The sequence below is a fragment of the Balaenoptera acutorostrata genome, chromosome 2, assembly GCF_949987535.1.
Source record: "Balaenoptera acutorostrata chromosome 2, mBalAcu1.1, whole genome shotgun sequence".
Taxonomy (NCBI): domain Eukaryota; kingdom Metazoa; phylum Chordata; class Mammalia; order Artiodactyla; family Balaenopteridae; genus Balaenoptera; species Balaenoptera acutorostrata.
The window spans coordinates 53,894,343-53,915,295 of record NC_080065.1 but is presented as its reverse complement, the minus strand read 5'-3'; the positions used below and the strand labels follow the sequence as shown (position 1 = coordinate 53,915,295).

Here is a 20,953-nt window from a genome sequence, read left to right as displayed (position 1 = left end):
TTTCCCAGCTGGAGTCCCTGAGCGCGCTGGACTACGAGAGCCCAGGGAGCGCCTAGAAGCTAGCTGCTCCTCGGAGATGCCTTCGCCTGAGCAGTAAGAACTTCCTGCTTGAGTCCCTGTATCCCCTCCCCCGTTGAAACTCCCCAGGAAAGAGGGGCGGAAGACCCCAGGGGGAGGGGCGACGGGGATCCTGGCGCAGCTGTTTCTCCCCTCCCCCTCCCCTGCCGGGCGCGCAGGCATGGATGTGCTCAGCCCCTTGCAGGGCAACAACACCACGTCGTCCCAGGGTCCCTTCGGGACACACGCCAACGCTACTGGCATCTCCGACGTGACCTTCAGCTACCAAGTGATCACCTCTCTGCTGCTGGGCACGCTCATCTTCTGCGCGGTGCTGGGCAATGCGTGCGTGGTGGCCGCCATCGCCTTGGAGCGCTCCCTGCAGAACGTGGCGAACTATCTTATAGGCTCGCTGGCCGTCACAGACCTCATGGTGTCGGTGCTGGTGCTGCCCATGGCCGCGTTGTACCAGGTGCTCAACAAGTGGACTCTGGGACAGGTCACCTGTGACCTGTTCATCGCCCTCGACGTGCTGTGCTGCACCTCGTCCATCCTGCACCTGTGCGCTATCGCGCTGGACAGGTACTGGGCCATCACAGACCCCATCGACTACGTGAACAAGAGGACGCCCCGGCGCGCAGCTGCACTCATCTCGCTCACCTGGCTCATTGGCTTCCTCATCTCCATCCCGCCCATGCTGGGCTGGCGCACCCCGGAAGACCGCTCGGACCCCGACGCGTGCACCATCAGCAAGGACCACGGCTACACTATTTACTCCACCTTCGGCGCTTTCTACATCCCGCTGCTGCTCATGCTGGTTCTCTACGGGCGCATTTTCCGAGCCGCGCGATTCCGCATCCGCAAGACAGTCAAGAAGGAGGAGAAGAAGGTAGCCAACAACCGCCTTGGGGCGTCGCCAGCCCCGCAGCCCAGAAAGAGCGTAAATGGTGAGCCGGGTAGCAAAGACTGGAGGCAGGGCATGGAGAACAAGGCAACAGGGGCTCCGTGCGCCAATGGAGCCGTGAGGCTGGGCGAAGAAGGCGCCGCCCTGGAGGTGATCGAAGTGCACCGGGTGGGCAACTCCAAAGAGCACCTGCCGCTGCCCAGCGAGGCCGGTGCTGCCCCCTGCGTCCCCGCCTCCTTCGAGAAGAAAAATGAGCGCAACGCCGAGGCCAAGCGTAAGATGGCCCTGGCCCGCGAGAGGAAGACGGTGAAGACGCTGGGCATCATCATGGGCACCTTCATCCTCTGCTGGTTGCCCTTCTTCATCGTGGCCCTGGTCCTGCCCTTCTGCGAAAGCAGCTGCCACATGCCCACCCTGTTGGGCGCCATAATCAACTGGCTGGGCTACTCCAACTCTCTGCTCAACCCTGTCATTTACGCCTACTTCAACAAGGACTTCCAAAACGCATTTAAGAAGATCATCAAGTGCAAGTTCTGCCGCCGATGATGATGGAGCCGCGTAGGCCCACCCCACCCAGCCTGCCTCCCCTAGCCCTCTGGAATCAAAACCTTTGCTACTTTTCCTCTAACATTCACAGCTGCTCCGCGCGCTGCTTCCAGACCCCCTCCCCCTCCCCCAGCCCTCTATTCCCAGCGGGGAAGGAGGGAGCCCCGTGCAAAGAGGCTACAGCCGCGGGGCAAGAGAGTCTGGGAAACTTCTAGAGTCTGTGAGAGGCGACCTTGGCTCAAACTTTGGTCTGGGAATCAGTTTTGATTCCAGCAATTGCCTCCTCCCTCTTCTGCCCCCAAATCTTCGCGGCGGAAGTTTAAGCCTTAGCCGTTCAAGGCAAAAAGTCCACACAGAAGAAGAAAGTGTACACCCAGCCGCCGCGCCCACTAAAGGCTCCCACCTGATCGCCTCACTGCTACTACTTGAACTTAAGGTTCAGGACTTTGCTTCGTTCCCCAGCAACCCCATCCCCGCCCCGCCTTCTTGCCCTAGAAACGTTCACTGTTTTTGCGGTCTCATCCCTTATTTCCTTTTCCATCTTCCCTTTATGCCCTCGCCAGTCCCTATGCACTAAATTGCTAGTCGGGAAATCTGGGAGGGTCTGCTTTTCCCGGTGCCTAAGGTGTCCCCGGGAATCTCCGCCTCCTGGTGCAGACTCCCAGAGTAACTCTCCCGGGAACAGCCCCATGCTTTGTTTTCTTGGATTCAAAACAAGTGGCTGGAAGTTGTCTCTTAGAGTGGACCTGGAAGTACAAGGCTGGGCCAGTGGGGCAGAGCGAGGCAGAACGAATTTATCCTTGCCTGCCTTGGTGTCAGCACTCACCAAAGAAACTGACAATCATTGGGAAGGGAGAGCGGACTTCTGTTTTTACAGGTTGCTGGCGAGTCTGAACTGGCTGGCATCGCCACTTACCTACTGTGGGAGGCGCCCGGCGACCACGCTGTGCGCGCTGGGGCGGGGAGCGGGGGTGGGGTGGGTGCCACGTGCCGGGAATCCCCGAGCCTTCCCCCCCTTCTCTGAGGTCTGGCGTGCGCTCCGCGCGCACTGAAAACTAATCCCGACTGGAGCCATCCCTCCGCCTACGCCCCAGGACCAGCTGAAGACAGGGTAAACAACAGTTAAGGTTTGCGGAAGCCGGCGCTTCTAGGTCCAGCCAAGCTCTAGAGACCAGAAAGACCAGCAAGTCCCACGGGGTGGCGTTTTCCAGGTGGGCCCGAGCTCTAGCTGGCACTCCCCCTTGGAAACTGAAAGAGCAAGTTTATCCAAAAGAAGCAGATTCTTTTCCTCCTAATTCCACCCCTCGCCCTTTTCGGATAGGGAGATAGGTCTGTTTAGCGCATCCTAACACTACACAGGATTTGTTCTGCAGGACGTCCAGGACGCTTAGTTAACCACGACTTTGGTTTCCAAAAGGGAAGTTTGGGCTTTCAATAGAATGGGCCCCCGATAGGTTTAGTACTGTGACCTCACAGGCGCTTACCTTAAATAATGAGGCCCTAAAGAACTAGCTAGGCGTGCTCTCTCTGCGGAGTCCCGGAGACTCTTGTACATTTGCTCCTTGGCCTGACTGTCCTGCAACACAGGTTTGCCGGGAAACCGGCCTCTTGCCATTTGAATATGTGAAGCACTCCAAGCTTTCTTCCCCTTAAAAGTATTCTTTCAGCCTTGCCACTCCTGCTGAAAAACTGGTTATCTTTACTGCCCCCAGAAGGGAAGTTTTTCGGTGCTCCATTTGAATGTAAATTTCCATCCGTGTGACCGGGGTCAAGAGGTTTGTTACAGTTAGATTCATTTTCCAATAATTGCACAACATTATTGATTCTTACTCCCCGCTCCCTTCATGTGTACCTTTTGAATGATTGCTTGGGCTGTTTTGAGAACCATGTTGCAAAAGTTGCCAATGAAAAAAGTTCACTTGTGTTAAAATTAAGGTGAAAAGACAGCTCTATCACTTGTAGCCATTTTATCGTTTGCCAAACTGAACAAAGCTCCATTTGGTATCTTTTTCTCAGACCTAAACTGAGAGTAAGCATCGTATCCCGTTAATATAGAGAAAGTATAAGAACTATGGGAACTTAGTGGATGGTTTGTCTATGCATATGTAATGCTTAAAAGGGACTATGGTGGATAAAATGAGGGAGACTTCTCCAGTCCATCAGTTATTTATTCGAAAATTCATTTTCTTTTTTGCTCACAATAATTTAAGTAGAGCTATATGTAAAAACAAACTTTGCTGTATGTCTCTCTAAAATTTAAGAACAAATTCTACATATAAAATAATTCAAGTCTGAAATTTGCTCATCCAAATTATGCCTTGGTCAGCATTTGAAGTCTTGAGACTTCTATTTATTTGTGTCTTTTACAGAACTATGGCAATGGCTTTTGGGCATTTGTTCTTCCTGCTTTGGAGGATTTACACAAGAATGGGGAAGGAGCATCCAACTGGAGTATATAATTGCCAAAGCAATAGAGAAATTTGAGGAATAAGTGCAAAAGAGCTGCATAGCACTAAAGAACCCCTGATGCTTTTTTTTTCCTTTTAACCTATTGCATTAAGTATATATGCATTAAAATTGACCTTTACTCTTCCCTGTGACAATAAAGGACTTTAGTAATTGTAATGCTACAATAAACTGATATCAGTAACACATGCATCTTTATTTTAATCAGAATCACTGTCTACTTGTATTTATTTGTATAATTTTAAAGCTGAAGTTAAAAAATACAGTTATCAGGAGAAGATCCTGCTATACCCATCAGGGATCTGTCACTTAGAGAAATAAATTTAGTTTTAGTACAGAAACTCATCATAGATGAGTGAGTTCTTTTTTAAAAATTCCTGTCTCTGGAAAGAGAAGGTCACATTTCATCTTTTAGCCATGAAACCATGCATTTTCCCTGACACCTACTAGCGAAGATTTAGGCATCTGTCTAATTAATATGGACAGGGTGGGGGACTTATAGAAGAGAAATGCAGCCTCTGGGATAAGCACCAGGGGCTCATGCTGCCTTTTTAAAGCAGTGGACGGTGATGAACTGCCTTCTCTGTCTTCCTCACAAAGTCCAGCTGGAAGAAAATAGCCTCCCTGGTTTCAAATGAAGTAACGCATTGTTTTGGGGTTTGTTACTCAATTAAAAGTGGAAGGGCAATTTCCTTTTTGGCTGGGTCTCATTTGATAGTGCGGTTTTATATGTAAGATCTTTTACTATATTAAAATTAATTCAAATGCTCTCTTTTTCCATACTGGAATCATCAGTAAGGCCTTTTGTTTCCCATGTTATGTTTGTTAATTTCACTGTTTTCTGGTGTCAGAATGATGGCTGCAGGGCAGGGTAAACCCTAGTAAGCCTCAAGGGGAAAACAAAGGTCAGAGCTATTATAGCCACGGAAGAGGGCACTCTGAAGCTGTGTGAAGCCTAATTTAGGCTATGTATGTACATACATATTCTCCCAATAATGAAAAGGTAAGACAGGAATCGAGGCTTTTTCATTTGAAAAGTGTTACATAAACACATCCCTGACCTTGAGTAAAATGATGCATTTGGCACATTTGTCTTCTAGATTCTGGATATTTCCCTTCTTGGCCTCTGCTCTCTGCTCTGGTGTCTCTTCCTCCAGGGAGACAGTGGCTTTCTGTTTTCTACGGGGCTTCCTGAACCTTTATCAACACTCCAATTAAGAGAGAGAGAATTTTTATCAGTTACTTCCAGTGTGACTAACAAGCCCAGATAACCAATTAGCAGCTATCACATGTCAGGCTCTATTGGATAATGTTGAAATATGGGGCTATAAAGTAATATAAGCTGCTGTTGACACATTGAAGGAGTTTACAACCTACTTGGGTATTCAAGAATAAACTACTAAGGTTAAGTAAACACTCACAGCAGAATATATGTATCATCTAAACAGGACAAATCACAGGAATTTGGCTCTATAAGAATTCAGAGGACAAGATCACTGTGGGCTGGGCGTGGGTAGGGAAGATCGGGTAGGGAAAGCTGTGTAGAGCATCCAGGATTGACTTCTGAATGCATGAGGAGTGATATAAAAGGCCAGACATTCTTCATGAGGTGCCAAAGACAGCCTGATTCCCTCTTTCTATCAATTGGGGAGCCTGGGATGAAATTTTTACCTGTATTCCTACATGTATCAGTCTGGGTTGATTATGAAGGTGGTAATGCTAGAGAAAGATGCAGGCTCAAAACTTCCCATGTGTTATAACAACATGAAGTGTCTGGGAATAGAGAGAGAAGATGAATCTAGAACCAAAGGAATGGGGATTAAGGTAACTAGATAGAGGAAGAATGTTCTGAGCAGAGTAATGGGCAGAGCATAGGAATAAGGAGAAACTCATTAAACCATTAAACAGTGACAACAGGGTGACCGGGGTAGGTACAACAATTCACATTTATGTAATGTTTGTGATTTTGCCCAGTGATTTTCACAAATAATATGCGATTTAAATTTGAAATAGCAGATCCTTCTGGAAATACTAATTAGACCATTTTAGCCAAAGCAGAAGATTCACATAGTAATTGGTACATACATGAAAATGTGCTAGAGATCATATATGGAAGCATTATAATACCAGGTTAAAAACAAGACCTATAGTTTTAGTTAGTGGGGAACCACTAATAATGAAAGCAGAAGTGTACTGTTTGGGGGTAATTTCAATGGTGCGGGTGTGAAACAATAAATGCCTGAATGTGGGATGCTGGTAAGACTGACAAATACATCAGAGAGAGAACTGGCAAGAGTTGGTGCCTGGATGTGAAGAGACAGGGAGCTGAAAATGCCGATGCAGTTTTGAGCCAAGGAGATTTGGGCGAACGACAGAAACGGGAAAGTCCAGAGTTGCTTCTCCTATGGGTCTTTGTTTTTTCAGCTTTATCTATAAATATGAAAAGGCTTTGTTCTCTGCTAAAAGAATTCCCAGCCCAGATGGAAGGGATCTGCTGATAAAGGTAGTGATACCCGTGGCACAGCATTTGAACAATCTGTCGTTTGGGTGATTACGTGAAGAATGCCACCTCATAGAGCAATGGTCGGATCAATTCCCTGATTACTGATGTGTTTTTTAAAAGTAGAATGTGTGCTTTGTTTTTGGAGAGAGCACAGTTCCAAGGGACTACAGCAGCCTTTCAAGGAGAGTACCCCAGACACACCATGTTAGGCCGTGTGCCAAGAATGATATTTGAAGCCCAGAAGACTGGGTCTGTCCAGCTGACCAAGTGAAGAGCAGAGCAATACAGTTTGCTCAAGTCCATTATCAAGAACCACAGCAGACCTGTTTGATCCTTAAACTAGATATTACTAGAATATCTAGATCCATGAGGCTAAAGTATCCAGTGAATTCCATTTTCCAAATCACTTTGCTTATGTGGCAATAGCAAGGATGGGGAAATGAGTCGGGTCCACAGACAATTCCATATCCAGTCCTAACTCAGGTATATCCAAGCTGCCTGTCTGTAACCATGCAGAATTGCTCAGCCTTTCAGAAGTTTTGCCAGGCCAGAATTTCAAGGAGCTGTCTTACACTGGCGAGTTGTCCTTCTGTTGTGTCTCAGCTGGTGTCATCTTTGAAGAAAGAAAAGGAAGTAGGTTGGCTGGGAAGAGAAGAGAGGGGGAAAGGAAAGAGGAGACAATAGGATTCACCTATTTTGTTACTTGGCTGGCTGGCTGTGGAGACTGATGAGAAAGTGTTTTGAAACTTCTCCAAAGTAGTTGGAGGAGAAGCATTCTATGAAATATGGTGTGTTTCATGGTCTCTGGAAGCAATCAGTCTGACTTTGGAAGAACCAAAAAGAGAGAAAGCAAACTTTGAAAGCTGGTTTTAATTTTAAAAGGACAGTAGAAACAGGATTCTAATTGCAAATATTCACAATGTAGTGTCTTGAAAGCATATATTATATTGTAAAGATTTGCAACAGTGAAGGGGTGATTTATGGAACAGTCTCTGGTTCAGCAGTGGTAGGCAGGTGATTCATTCATTCATTCATTTAACTAATATTTCTGGAGCACCTATGGGCTAGGCACTGTTCTAGGAGCTTGGGATACAGCAAAATGAAAATCAGATGAAGTCTCTCTGGTAGATTGTTTACAAAAATGGCCACAGTTATTCCCCTCCACGTGTCCACCTTTTTTGCAATGTGGTTTTCAGTTTCTCCCATCAAGTTATGGAGGCTTTCTCACTGCTTAAATCTGAGCTGGCCTTGTGACTTTCTTTGACCAATAAAACAGGTCAGAATTAATGTGATTATGATCTGTGTACAGAACTCATTAGGCCTTGCACTCTTCACATGCTCCCATAGAACTCTGCCCAAGCACCATGTGAACAAGCCTGTGCTCCCTTGTTGGAGACTGAGAGATCACCTGGAGCAGAGAGTAGTCATGGTGGACCAGACAGATCTCAACTAACTCAGCAGCTGACTGCAGATACAAGAGTGAGCACAACTGACCTCAGAGAAACCTCCCAGCTTCATTCATTCCAAATTGTCACGGCACACACTTGTGGACTAAATAGATGGTTGTTATTTTAAGGCACTAAATTTGGGGAGTAATTTGTCATAGTGAAAAGCTAACTAATACAGTCACAGACCTGAAGAAGTTTACATTCTAGAGGAGGAGAGAGAGAATGAACAACAAAACCACGTGTATATGTAATATATCAGATGGTGATCAGTATTATGGGGAAAAACAAAAAACCCCCCAAAAACCTAGAGTAAGATTATATATAGAGAGTGCCAAGGTGGAGGGAAAGGTTCTTGCTATTTATTTTGTACGGTGTTCAGGGAAGGGCTTACTGATAAGATTATATTTAAATGGTTTCTTTGAAAGAGTTATCGAAGGCGTGAGGTTGTAGCTTGGTAGGAAATGAGCACTCGAACAAGTAAATCTTAAATCTTAGACAATTTACTGTGAAAACTACAAAGGGTATATTTCCAACAGGAGATGCTAGGAAATGGCAGATTTGGGGATTTGTGTTCTCAAATTCCAGGATTCTCCCAGGTCCTCACAGCAGACTAACTTAAGTTGAAAGTTTGAGTATTCAACCTGTTCAGGATAAGGACCAGCCAGGTCATGGGAAGCCCTGAAGAGGATCTTATCAAGCCTCATACAGTCCTCTAGCCCCAGAATTTTGGCATGTACCCTATATGGTGAAGAAAACCTGTCTTTGACACACCAAGTTACCTGAGTTTAACTTCCTACTATACTACCACTTGCTTCTTGCTATGTTGTATAATTTTATTTTGAAAACCGTTCTATTGGGATAAAATTCACATCTTTGCATTCACACATTTAAAGTTTACAATTTGAAGGTTTTCAGTACATTCACAGAGTTGTGCAGCTATCAGCACAATCCATTTTAGCACATTTTCATCACTCTTCCCCCAAATAAACTCTGTATCCACCAGCAGTCGCTCCCTATTTAGCACTAAACCCTGAGCCCTAGGCAACCACTAATCTACTTTCTATCTTTATGAATTTGCTTATTCTGGGCATTTCATATAAATGCAATCATATAATGTGTGGCTTCTTTTACTCAGCATAATGTTGTAAAGATCCATCCATGTTGTAGTATGTATCAATATTTTATTTCTTTTTATTGCCAAATAATATTCCATTTCATGGACATACTACATTTTATTTATCTATTCATCCATTAATGAACATGTGGGTTGTTTCTATTTTTTGGCTATTATGAATAATGCTGCTATGAACATTCATGTACAAATTTCTGTGTGGGCATGTTTTCATAATACTGTGTATAAACCTAGGAATGGAATTGCTGGGTAATATGATAACTCCATGTCTTACATTTTGAGGAACTTCCAAAGTAACTGCATCGTTTTACATTCCACCAACAATGTAAAAGGGTCTCTTCCCATTTCTCCTTTCCAGTACTTGTTATTATCTGTCTTATTGGTGATAGCCATCCTAGTTGGTTGGAATTTGTATCTCGTGGTTTTGATTTGCATTTCACTTATAACTAAAGATGTTGAACATCTTTTCATGTGCTTATTGGTCATGTGTATATCTTATCCAGAGAGATATCTATTCAAAGTCTTTTCTCATTTTTAAACTTAGATGGTCCTTTTATCCTGAGTAGTAAGAGCTGTTTATATTTTCTGGATACTAAACTCTTTTTGGATATATGATTTGCAAATATTTTCTTCAATTCTATTGTCTTTACACTCTTTCTTTTTAAAGAATGATCCAAATTTTATTTTATTTTATTTTTTAATTTTTATTCTTTTATTTTTTTAAGTTCTGGAACCAACTCTGCCATTTATTTATTTATTTAAAAATTTTATTGGGGCACAGTTGATTTACAATGTTGTGTTAGTTTCAGGTGTACAGCAAAGTGAACCTGTTATACATATACATATATCCAGTCTTTTTTAGATTCTTTTCCCATATAGGTCATTACAGAGTATTGAGTAGAGTTCCCTGTGCTATATAGTAGGTCCTTAGTAGTTATCTATTTTATATATAGTAGTATGTCAATCCCAATCTTCGAATTTATCCCTCCCCCCGCTTACCCCCTGGTAACCAAAAATTTATTTTCTATATCTGTAACTCTATTTCTGTTTTGTAGATAAGTTCATTTGTGCCCTTTTTTTAGATTTCACATATAAGCGATATCATATGATATTTGTCTTTCTCTGTCTGACTTACTTCACTCAGTATGACAATCTCTAGGTCCATCCATGTTGCTGCAAATGGCATTATTTCATTCTTTTTATGGCTGAGTAATATCCCATTGTATATATGTACCACATCTTCTTTATCCATTCCTCTGCTGATGGACATTTATGTTGCTTCCATGTCCTAGCTATTGTAAGCAGTGCTGCAATGAACATTGGGGTGCATGCATCTTTTTGAATTATGGTTTTCTCCAGGTATATGCCAGGAGTGGGATTGCTGGATCAAATGATAGCTCTATTTTTATTTTTTTAAAGAACCTCCATACTGTTCTCCATAGTGGTTGTACCAGTTTGCATTCCCACCAACAGTGGAGGAAGGCTCCTTTTTCTCCACACCCTCTCCAGCGTTTATTGTTTGTAGATATTTTGATGATGGTCATTCTGACCGGTGTGAAGTGATACCTCATTGTAGTTTTGATTTGCATTTCTCTAATTAGTCATGTTGAGCATCTTTTCATGTGCTTTTTTGGCCATCTGTATACACTTTCTTTATGTTATCATTTGCAACAAAAACATTTTTAATTTTGATGAAGTCCAGTATATCTATTTTTTTCTTTTGTTGCCTGTGCTTTTTGTGTTGCCTCTGAGAATTCTGCAAAGATTTACTCCTATGTTTTCATCTAAGGGTTTTATAATTTTAGCTTGCATATTTAAGTAGTTAATCCATTTCCAGTTAACTGCTGTGTATGGTGTAAACAAGGTGCTCAACTTCAGATTTTTGCACTTCCAGTACCATTTGTTGAAAAAAATAACTGGTTTTCCTCATTGAATTATTCTTAGTGCCCGTGATGAAGATCAATTGAACACGAATGTAAGGGATTATTTCTGGACTCTCAATTTTATTCCACTGATCTATATGTCTATCCTTATGTCAGTATCATAAGTCTTGATTACTGTAACTATGTAGTAAGTTTTGAAATTAAAAAAATGAGTCCTTCAACTTTGTTCTCTTTTTCCAAGATTGTTTCAACTATTCTGTGTCCATTGATTTTCCGTATGAATCCTAAGAGCTGCTTGTCAATTTCAGAAAGAACAGTAACTGAGATTTTAATAGAGATTGCATTGGATCTGTCGATCAATTTGAGAAGTATCATCATCTAAACAATATTAAATCATCTGATTCATAAACATGGAAAGGCTTTCCATTTATATGTCTGTTTTAGTTAATTTTAATAATGTTTCATAGTTTTTACAGTGTAGATTTTGTTCATATTTTGTTAAATTCGTTCCTAGGCATTTTCTTTTTTTCAATGCTATTATAAATATAATTGCTTTCTATAGTTTATTTTTAAATTGTTCATTGTTAGTGTATAGACACACACTAGATTTTTGTATATTGATCTTTTATTCTGCAGTCTTGCTAACCTACTTTATTCTAATAGACTTTTAGTGAATTTCTTAGGATTTTCCATATACAACATCATGCCATATGCAAATAAAGATAGTTTTACTTCTTTTCCTTTTCTCATCTGGATGCCTTATTTCATTTTCTTGCCCAATCCCCTGGCTGGAAACTTCAGTACAAGGTTGCATGAAAATGGTGAGACCAGATATCCTGTCTTTTTCCCAATCTTATGGGGAAAACATTCAGACTTTTACCATTAAGTATGATGTTTACTCTGGATTTTTTCATAGTTGCACTTTACTGTGTTGAGGAAATTTCCTTATTTTCCTGCTTTATTGAGTGTCTTCATCATGAAAGTTTGTTGGATTTTTGTTTGTTTGTTTGTTTTTTAAGTTTGTTGGATTTTATCAAATGCCTTCTCTGGGTCAATTGAGATGATCATGTGCTATTTTTGCTTTCTTCTATTGATATGGTGTATTACATTAATTTATTTTCAGATGTGAAACCAACCTTACATTCTTGGGATAAATCCCACTTAGTCATGGTGTATAATTCTTTTTCTATGGTGCTGGATTTGGTTTGCTAGTACTTTTTTTTTTTTTTTTTTAGCACCTTTAATTATTATTTATTTATTTATTTGTCTGTGTTGGGTCTTCGTTTCTGTGCGAGGGCTTCCTCTAGTTGCGGCAAGCGGGGGCCAGTCTTCGTCGCGGTGCGCGGGCCTCCCACTATCACGGCCTCTCTTGTTGCGGAGCACAGGCTCCAGACACGCAGGCTCAGTAATTGTGGCTCACGGGCCCAGTTGCTCCGCGGCATGTGGGATCTTCCCAGACCAGGGCTTGAACCCGTGTCCCCTGCATCGGCAGGCAGACTCTCAACCACTGCGCCACCAGGGAAGCCCTGCTAGTACTTTTTGAAGGTTTTAGTATCTATATTCATAAGAGATATCAGTCTATAACTTTCTGTCTTTGTTATAGCTTCATCTGATTTTGATATTAGGATTATACTGGCCTGTCCATCATTTTTTAATAATGACTAGACATGTTGTGTGCATATCACAATGCAATTGTGTAATGATGACCTGTTTATGGACATGCACAGGCAGTTCAAGGTTTAGGAGGGCTTGACCATGCATTAGGGTGTTAGAAAGGCCCTAATGCATTCAGTTCCTATAAAGAATCTGGGTGGGTATCCACAATTCTAGAAACAACCTTAATAATAATTAATGACATTGACATTAGTGTTAATACTTTCTCTTTGGTTAAAACAACATCTTATTATGGATTAATAATGTATTAGATGCTGATTGTGTTCACCAATATCCAAGGCCTTTTCTTCCTGGGCACACTACTAGACTACATTTTCTAACCTCTTTTCTTATGAGGCTGGTGTTAGGCTAATATAATATGTACAGAATTGATATCATTCCTTTGAAGGATGGCCTGTAAAAACCTCCAGAGTGATCTTCTTTTCCCATTTGGAAGCAAAATAGAGAGGATTCCTTGCACCTAGAGGAGGATGGAACCACAGGTATAAGGAGCCTGGATCTCCGATTCTTTATGTAGACCAGAATCTTCTCCACTTCACACCCCACCATCCAGCCTTTGACTGTGATATGAACAGAAATGAAACCTGAGTTTAAATTAATTAAACTGAGATTTTTAGGGTTGTTTATACAGCAGTTAGTCTATCCTGATCAATATAAAATATCTATAAGTAATACATTGGGTGAAAAATTTACAGTGTCCTGTCAGGGACACTGTCAGGGAGGTTGCTCTAGATAACTGAAGTGACTACAAACTTCTTTCCATTCTGGTCAAGGTACAGACCTGCTGGGAAGGAATGGACATAGGTCAAGATGACAAACCTTCAGTGCATGTTCTGAATAGTACTGGGTATCCAAGAGGAAGACTAGTGCCCATCATTGGTGCCTTAGTTCAGAGATTTAGTTTTGCTCTGGCTTTAGTTTTATGGAGTGCATTTACAGTAAGACCCCTGAGCCACATCTTTGGCTACTCCTTGGGACTTTGGGAAAATTATGAAGTAGGCAAACTGATTTTCAATGCCCTTTCTTTTTTTTCTTTTTTCTTTTTTTTTAATACTGGAGTGTGCTTAGTCTACTTTTTGTTTTTTTTGTTATAAATTTATTTATTTAATTTTGGCTGTGTTGGGTCTTCGTTGTTGCACGCGGGCTTTCTCTAGTTGGGGTGAGCGGGGTCTACTCTTCATTGTGGTGTGCGGGCTTCTCATTGCGGTGGCCTCTCTTGTTGCCGAGCACGGGCTCTAGGCACGCGGCCTTCAGTAGTTGTGGCACGTGGGTTCTAGAGCTCAGGCTCAGTAGCTGTGACGCATGGGCTTAGTTGCTCTGCGGCATGTGGGATCTTCCCAGACCAGGTCTCAAACCCGTGTCCCCTGCATTGGTAGGCGGATTCTTAACCACTGTGCCACCAGGGAAGCCCTCAATGCCTTTTCTTTTATTTCAGGCATCCTTTTCTTCCATTATGCTTTCCCCATTTGTCTCTCAAAACTTGCACTACCTGTCTTCCTTCTGAAGTCTCCTACTTGCCATTTTTATTCCTCATTTTCTCAATTTTGGATCATGCCAAAGGTGGTGGAGGAGCAGGCCAGCCCAGAAGGAAAAGAAAATTGACTAAGTTGACTAGCAAGGATAGCGTACAATGACAACTTTTCTTTTATCATTTGGACAACTGAGAGGGGGGCATTCCATATTCTTTAACAGAGATACTGCTAATCATAATGACATTATGCAAAAAACAAAAATACTATAGAACATCTTGTGATATGGTATATTTCCATGGTTATAACATATAAATTATCTCAAGGGAAATGAAACTATCTGATTTTAGGTGTACCATGCTTTTCTAGTAACAGTTTTTCAAGACCACGTGCTTTTACATGTAGGTAGATGATAATAAGATACAAATGGCCAAGAACACTTCCTGTATTACTACATGAGATTATTCAAGAGTTCCCTAGTATACTTAGGTGGCTATTGCAGTTGGCATGGCTTAGACTACCATGATGGTGGATGAACTGATAAGGGAGTGATTAATAATAGAGGTTTGCAAAGAAAGAGCTGAGAGGTCTTAGAAATGGACTGGATGTGAAACAAGTTGCTAAAGAAAAACCCACATTTAGAGATTAGAGAGTGGAATAGACTAGAAATAGGGAAATTACAAACTGAAGGTGCTACTCTGGGAAAGAAGAAATAGGTCTTTGATAAATTTACAGAATTCAATTTCAGTAGAGGGAAAGAGGAAGAAAGCAGCTAAACTAATGAGAGGTAAGGGGGCACAGAGAAGCCATGAGGTCATTGTATGTGGAACACTACCGTGAGAGGTTATGTTGTTATAAGAACTAAAGGGAAGTGTTAGATGAAATAAACATTTCTTTTTCTTTTAGATAAAAGGAAACAAATGCATGTCAATAGAGACTGAGGAAATAGAAATAACAAAGAAGGAAGATTGAAGGCAGGAAGAACTGAAGATTCTGGTGAAAGAAGGAATAATTGAAGAAGCAAAGTCTTGAAGAAGACTAGAGGTTGAAGGGTTAAATTTTGAGGTGGAGACATTCTGTGATATAGGAGATGAAGGGAGAGTGTGTGAACAGGTAGAGACATAATCCAGCTTTGGGGAGAAAGGAAGATGTTGTATGAGGATTAATTTGTCAGTGGTTTCATTCGAGAGTTACATGTCTCAATGGATGGATGCCCCAAGTGAACAATCAAAATGAAAGCACATCTGTACTGGAGAATCTGTTACCTGGGAGCTGGAGAGAAGGCCAGATAAAATTGAGTGGAGTTGGAGGCTGCAGCAGTACTTGGTGAAAGTTGCCTCTGAGTTTGTGCTGACCTTTAAGCTAGAGCACGTATGACTATTTTTTCTGCCTCTCCTGGCCTCTTTCTCTTTTTCTTGCTTCTCCACTACATTTGGCATGATCCAAAATTTAGGGATCAGGGAATCAAAGCATATGTGTACCTTCTAGGGCTGGCTGTTGCTCTGATTTCCTCCACTTCACCATTGTCTCTCTAAAAATCTATAGGACTAAAAAAAAAAAAAAAAAAAAAAAAAAAATCTATAGGACTCAATTATTGGAACTTTGACAACTGGGAGGGTATTTGTGCCTGATGATTTTTTTTAAATGAAAAAAGTAAGGTAACAAGTGATAGGAGTATGGACAATGACTTCAGCATAGTAAAGAAGGTCTAGAATAGTTAATGCAACTAAAACTGCACTAGTGACTTTATAGCAGAGGTATTCTTGAATTGTCAAGCTCTCTGAGTCATCAGCTGACATTAGATAGTCTGGCTTTGTAGTAAATGGCTGATGCCTGGCTTATTTCACTGCTCTTCCCCAACTTCCCCCATTACCAACTCCCATTCCTCTATTATTATGTCTCTCACACATGTCCTTTCTATATTTTTTTTTAATTTCCCACTTTCTCATTCTAGGTTTTAGTTCATGCCTAGATGATTGGGTTATTGTTTTAGCTTCCTAAATTGTTTTCTGTTCCCTCTGCTTCTCTCCCATTTCTCCCCCCTTTATTCTGTCTTGAGTACCACAATTAAGTTAATATTCTCTGGCAAAAAGATCCCCCATATTCAAGCTTACTTCCCATATAATGACCAGTTCTGCTTAATCTGGCACTAAGATTAAACAAGATAATATCTGGAGATACTTAGCAAAATGTCTGCTCTATAGTGCCTACTCAATAAAAGTTATTTAATCTTTACTCAATGCAGAACGTATGATTGGGTCAGTCATTTGTTTTACAGCTATAGAGCAGGGAGAAAAATTATATCTAATGTTAGATGTAATATCCTGATTTTTTAATCACATGAAACAGAAGAGAGTTAAGTAGGAGTCAGACTTACCTAGCTGTTTTTAGTGGCTTTTTCAAATGTCTGAGGGAGAAATAAGAGGGCATTTATAAACTATCATTGCCCGTAAAATAGAGCTTTTATTTTAAAGAAATAAGATAATAAGACTTAAGAATGAGTGTGGTAACTGATTACATAGTAGAAAATGTAGCATCAATCTTCTTACCTCCTTGTATTGCTTTGCTTTTGCCTGACTTTGAAGTGAGGCTCTCTCTCTCTCTCTCACTCTCTCCCTGATCTCTACCTCTAGTGGGGTGGGGGAATTTATCATTGCTTTCAGTTCATGATGGTTTTCACAGTGGACCACACTGCTACCATTAATATGTTTCTGCAGAAGAACCAGATGGCTGGTATACTTGAGCTGCCAAAACAATAGTAATAAAAACCATAAAATATGAGGAAATTATATATTTTCTTTTCTTGTATTTTAGTCCTAACAGAGTGTCATTAAATAATGGAGACTTCAAGAGCTGACTGTGAAAGTCACAGAATATTAAGAGTCTGGGCCATTGTTCTCATTCTTCATTGTTATATAATAAAGCCTTGATCATCCCAAACACACACAATTGATTGGTGTCATCTGATGACATTACAGTTTTTGCTTTAGCAATTTAGGAAAAAGCTTAATCTTAAATTGACCTAATTATCTGTTTCTCATTTGCCATTTAAGCTTTGATGACATGGTATCTGATCATATTTGAATATTCAATTGCTACGAATTTCTAATATTGTGCTCTTACCTTGATCGTTTTTTTGTGTAACTTTTCAAATTGCTTGGTTTCACATGCCTCTTACCCTTTAAGTCATATTTTAATAACATCTAGTGTGCTAATAATGGATTTCACAGCATCATCACTGATTTTTTTCATGAACGTTTACGTATATACATATATAATTTATTACTTGGCATACTTAAACAATCTTATAAAGTATGATGTACTTTTAAGAAAATAATTTTTATGTGTACTTGTATAAATTAGGATATAAGTCAGTGGTTCTCAACCGGGGGTGGTTTGCTTCCCCTGCCCCCAAGTGATATTTGGCAACATCTGGAGACATTCTTCATCTTCACGATGAGAAGGGTGCTACCGGCATCTAGTAGGTAGAGGCCAGAGATACTGCTAAACAGAACAGTCCCTACAACTAAACATGGCCCTAAATATAAATAGTGCCAAGGTTGAGAAACTCTGATCTAGGTGGATGGGTACATGATCTCATGTTTTGGAAAGAAACAAATTCGAAGTACTCTGACGGCTAGCAAAGAGGTAGTGCATGCATTTAGGAAGAGTGCGAGAATAAAAATGCCATAAACTCCACCTTGTTTTTGTAGTGCTTGTTATCTTTTCCAGGAGCTTTCACCCTTAGAATGTCACATAATTCTTATATTATCCTTGGGGTGTAGAAATGGAAGAGTTTCCAAATAAATATGCCTTTTCACAGATGCAAAACAGACACAGAGAATTTAAGTGATTATCCTAAGTTTACATGGCTGGTTAGAGATTCCAGTTCTCTGTCCACAGAGCATTGAAGCCCCTGAGAAAGAAGCATATCTACCAATCTACTGGTGGAGAGGAATTAAGAGGGAGATATTTTATGTTCTGAGGAGGAAAACAGGCTAGAAGTACTAGTGTGCAAAAAAGCCTGTTTGGTCTTCTCTCAGTTTCTCCTGTCTCCTCAGTTAAATGAAAAATCCAAGGAGAATAAGGTCACCATCTATCTATTAGTAAACACTGAATTATCTCAGATCATCATTTTAATTAAAACATATGTCTTTATTGATGTAGAATTAAATTCACTTGTGGTAACTTGAAGTTTACATTTAGCATTAATCATGGCATTCAAGTAAAGTAAATCTCAAATTAATCCTATAAATTCTGCTAATGTAGCCATGCTGAAACTGGGACAGCTCAAGCAATATGGGCTGTCCATGTTTTTCCTCTTTAATTTCTAAGTTATGACTCCTCTTTCAGCTCTTGAATAATGAATGCATTTATCACAGAATGCCATCAGTCAGGATACAGATTTAAGTGAGAAATGGAACAAGCATTGATGCCTAAAAACCGTGGTGTTAACCTTGGATAACGGTGTCAGTGATTTTCAGAATATTTAACTTAGAGGAGGAATCCACTGTCATTTCCATCTCAAAGTTGCTCCTACTGTGTTATTTTGGTCAGGAGCTAGATATTCACGCTTTAACTTGGAAACTGTTAACATTGTGACATAATACCTTCTGTTTGAATAGTTGAGGTAATTATTTTTAAATCAAGTAGAGCTGTAGTGTAAACTATCTTTGTATAAACATTGATTATTCAGAATAAGTTCTATTTAAATATGTTCCAGCAACTTGCACAAACCTTTGAGAATGAATGAATAGAGAAAACTTACAAAGCCATCCATCTTATCTTATTATTTGTCAATCAAACGTTTCCTAAAATTTAGGGTCTACAGATTGGAGTAAGGATTTGTTTTTAATATTTTTACTGCATTTCTGCCAGGTATCCAGCACTATGGATACACCAAAGAGGCACATAGTTCTCATACATGTTTTCTGCAATTAAACACTTATTACCTAGGCTGTAGATTGGGGTAAATTCTGGCATACCCACAGGGAGACAGGGTGGCCTAGCAACAGAGAAGGTGAAGGCTCTCAGTGTCGCAATATAAAGGAGAAATTCCTAGGGATTTGCAGCTTAGTGGGTGGTGGGCAAAACACTGAAAGGTAAGAGAACAAGGAAAATCAGAGGATAAAATGAACCCACAGCAGTATTTTCAAGCTATTTAGTTAGTTGAATGGTGAGGAGTGAGTTGTGATCATAACTCCCCATACTCTTCACTGAAGTAGTGTGTTGAAGTTGGAGGAGTTGTTTGTAAATACTTATATTCTAATAGTTGTTCTTAATCCTGGCTAATTTGAATTACTGGGGAGCTTTTAAATATATGAATGACTGTACCCCAACCTGGAGATTCTGATTCACTGAGTCTGGAGTTAAGCCTGAGAAATCGCTATTAACAAAGAAAACTCCATGGGCGATTTTAAGATACAGAAAACTACGGATACAAAGAGGTTAGAAAATATTCAATGGCATGTCAGAAAAATCTTCATATATAAAGATGTGGTGTGCGCTTCATGATGATGTTAACTTTATGAGTCTGAGACTTTATGGCAGAGATATATGATATTTGGGGCTATCTTCTACCCTTTGAGAAAAAATGAGAAAAGACCAATAAAACTTTACTCTTGGTCTCCTGCTTATGCCAGGAAGCCTTCTGGGAACCAACAATATAGCAAACAATTTAGAACTCAGCATAAATAGAAACTAATGGTAAATGGACTTTAAAAAAAAGTGATTAATATTTAGGGTATCTACATTATACAGATGCATCAATTTTAGGTCTTATGAAGTTAAAAATGGCTGCCAGAGATGAAAAGGTTAACGGTGTCCTCTGTCAACAAGAATGAGGCCTTGTCATTGGTAGAACATTTACTGCTCAATGTCAGGAAGGAGATATATATGTAACTTTTGCAGAAATCACCTTTATAGACAGATAAAGAAGTTTGAAAATCTGAGTTTGTGAATGATAAATCACATTTCTGGAGTTGTAGACTGAGGAAGATGATTGATCCATGTAATAACTCACGAATAAACAGGGAATATTAACAAGGAGCAGGAATGTAAGTCAGTGATCATTTTGGCAAATACAATTTTGATCTCCTGCTGTCCTAACCTTTGGTCCTTAAATTTGGTCCTGCTGTCCTTAAATTTGATTTTAAGCACTGTTTAGAGATGTGCACTAACCTAGATGAAACAGTTTATTTAATCTGTCATTATTTTAATAGGAATGAACTTATAAATGCAAATTATTTGACAAAAATATATTCTCTGAGGGAAACTAAGGACTAGTTTTAAAAGAATTAGATGATAAGAATAAGTACTATATCATGATAGACGTTAATTTTGTTGAAGTATAACTGTCCTAATAAATTTGCTGTTAAAAGTTGTTTATAGATTGTTCGCACCATGCCTACAATCTAACTTCTTAAAGTTAAAAATGGAAAACTTTAAAATTGGACAAGAATTTTCTAGTTTCTGATAGTCATTTGCATTCCCACATTTAATTCTCGCCTTTCCTAAATTCCTAATACAATCAATAAGAAATGGAAAAAATACCCACATAGATTATATCAGTGGGGATGAAGAGGTAAAGCTGCCATCAACAGGCTAGGTATTTTGAGAAATTTCTGAAAGATGTATAGTAGAAATAGTACCAGATCTGAGGGAGATACCTACATGGCTAGAATGTAATTAATCCATTCATCCATCCATCCATCCATCCATCCATTCTTTTACTCAGTTTACAAATATTTATTGAGCAAGTACAATGCATCTCACATTTCTGAGGCACTGAAGATCACAAAAGCAAGAGTATTAACACAATCTTTGCTCTCTTGGGATCTAGTGACGGGAGACATAGTCCACAAATTAATGA

General features: G+C 40.4%; 1 protein-coding gene across 1 annotated transcript; it reads left to right on the top strand.

The window, feature by feature from the left end:
- Positions 1 to 238: 238 nt before the first annotated feature.
- HTR1A (5-hydroxytryptamine receptor 1A) lies at positions 239 to 1,507 on the top strand. The gene has a single exon (XM_007176046.2). It carries the CDS (start codon positions 239 to 241, stop codon positions 1,505 to 1,507), a length of 1,269 nt encoding a protein of 422 aa, XP_007176108.2.
- The last annotated feature ends 19,446 nt before the right edge of the window (positions 1,508 to 20,953 follow it).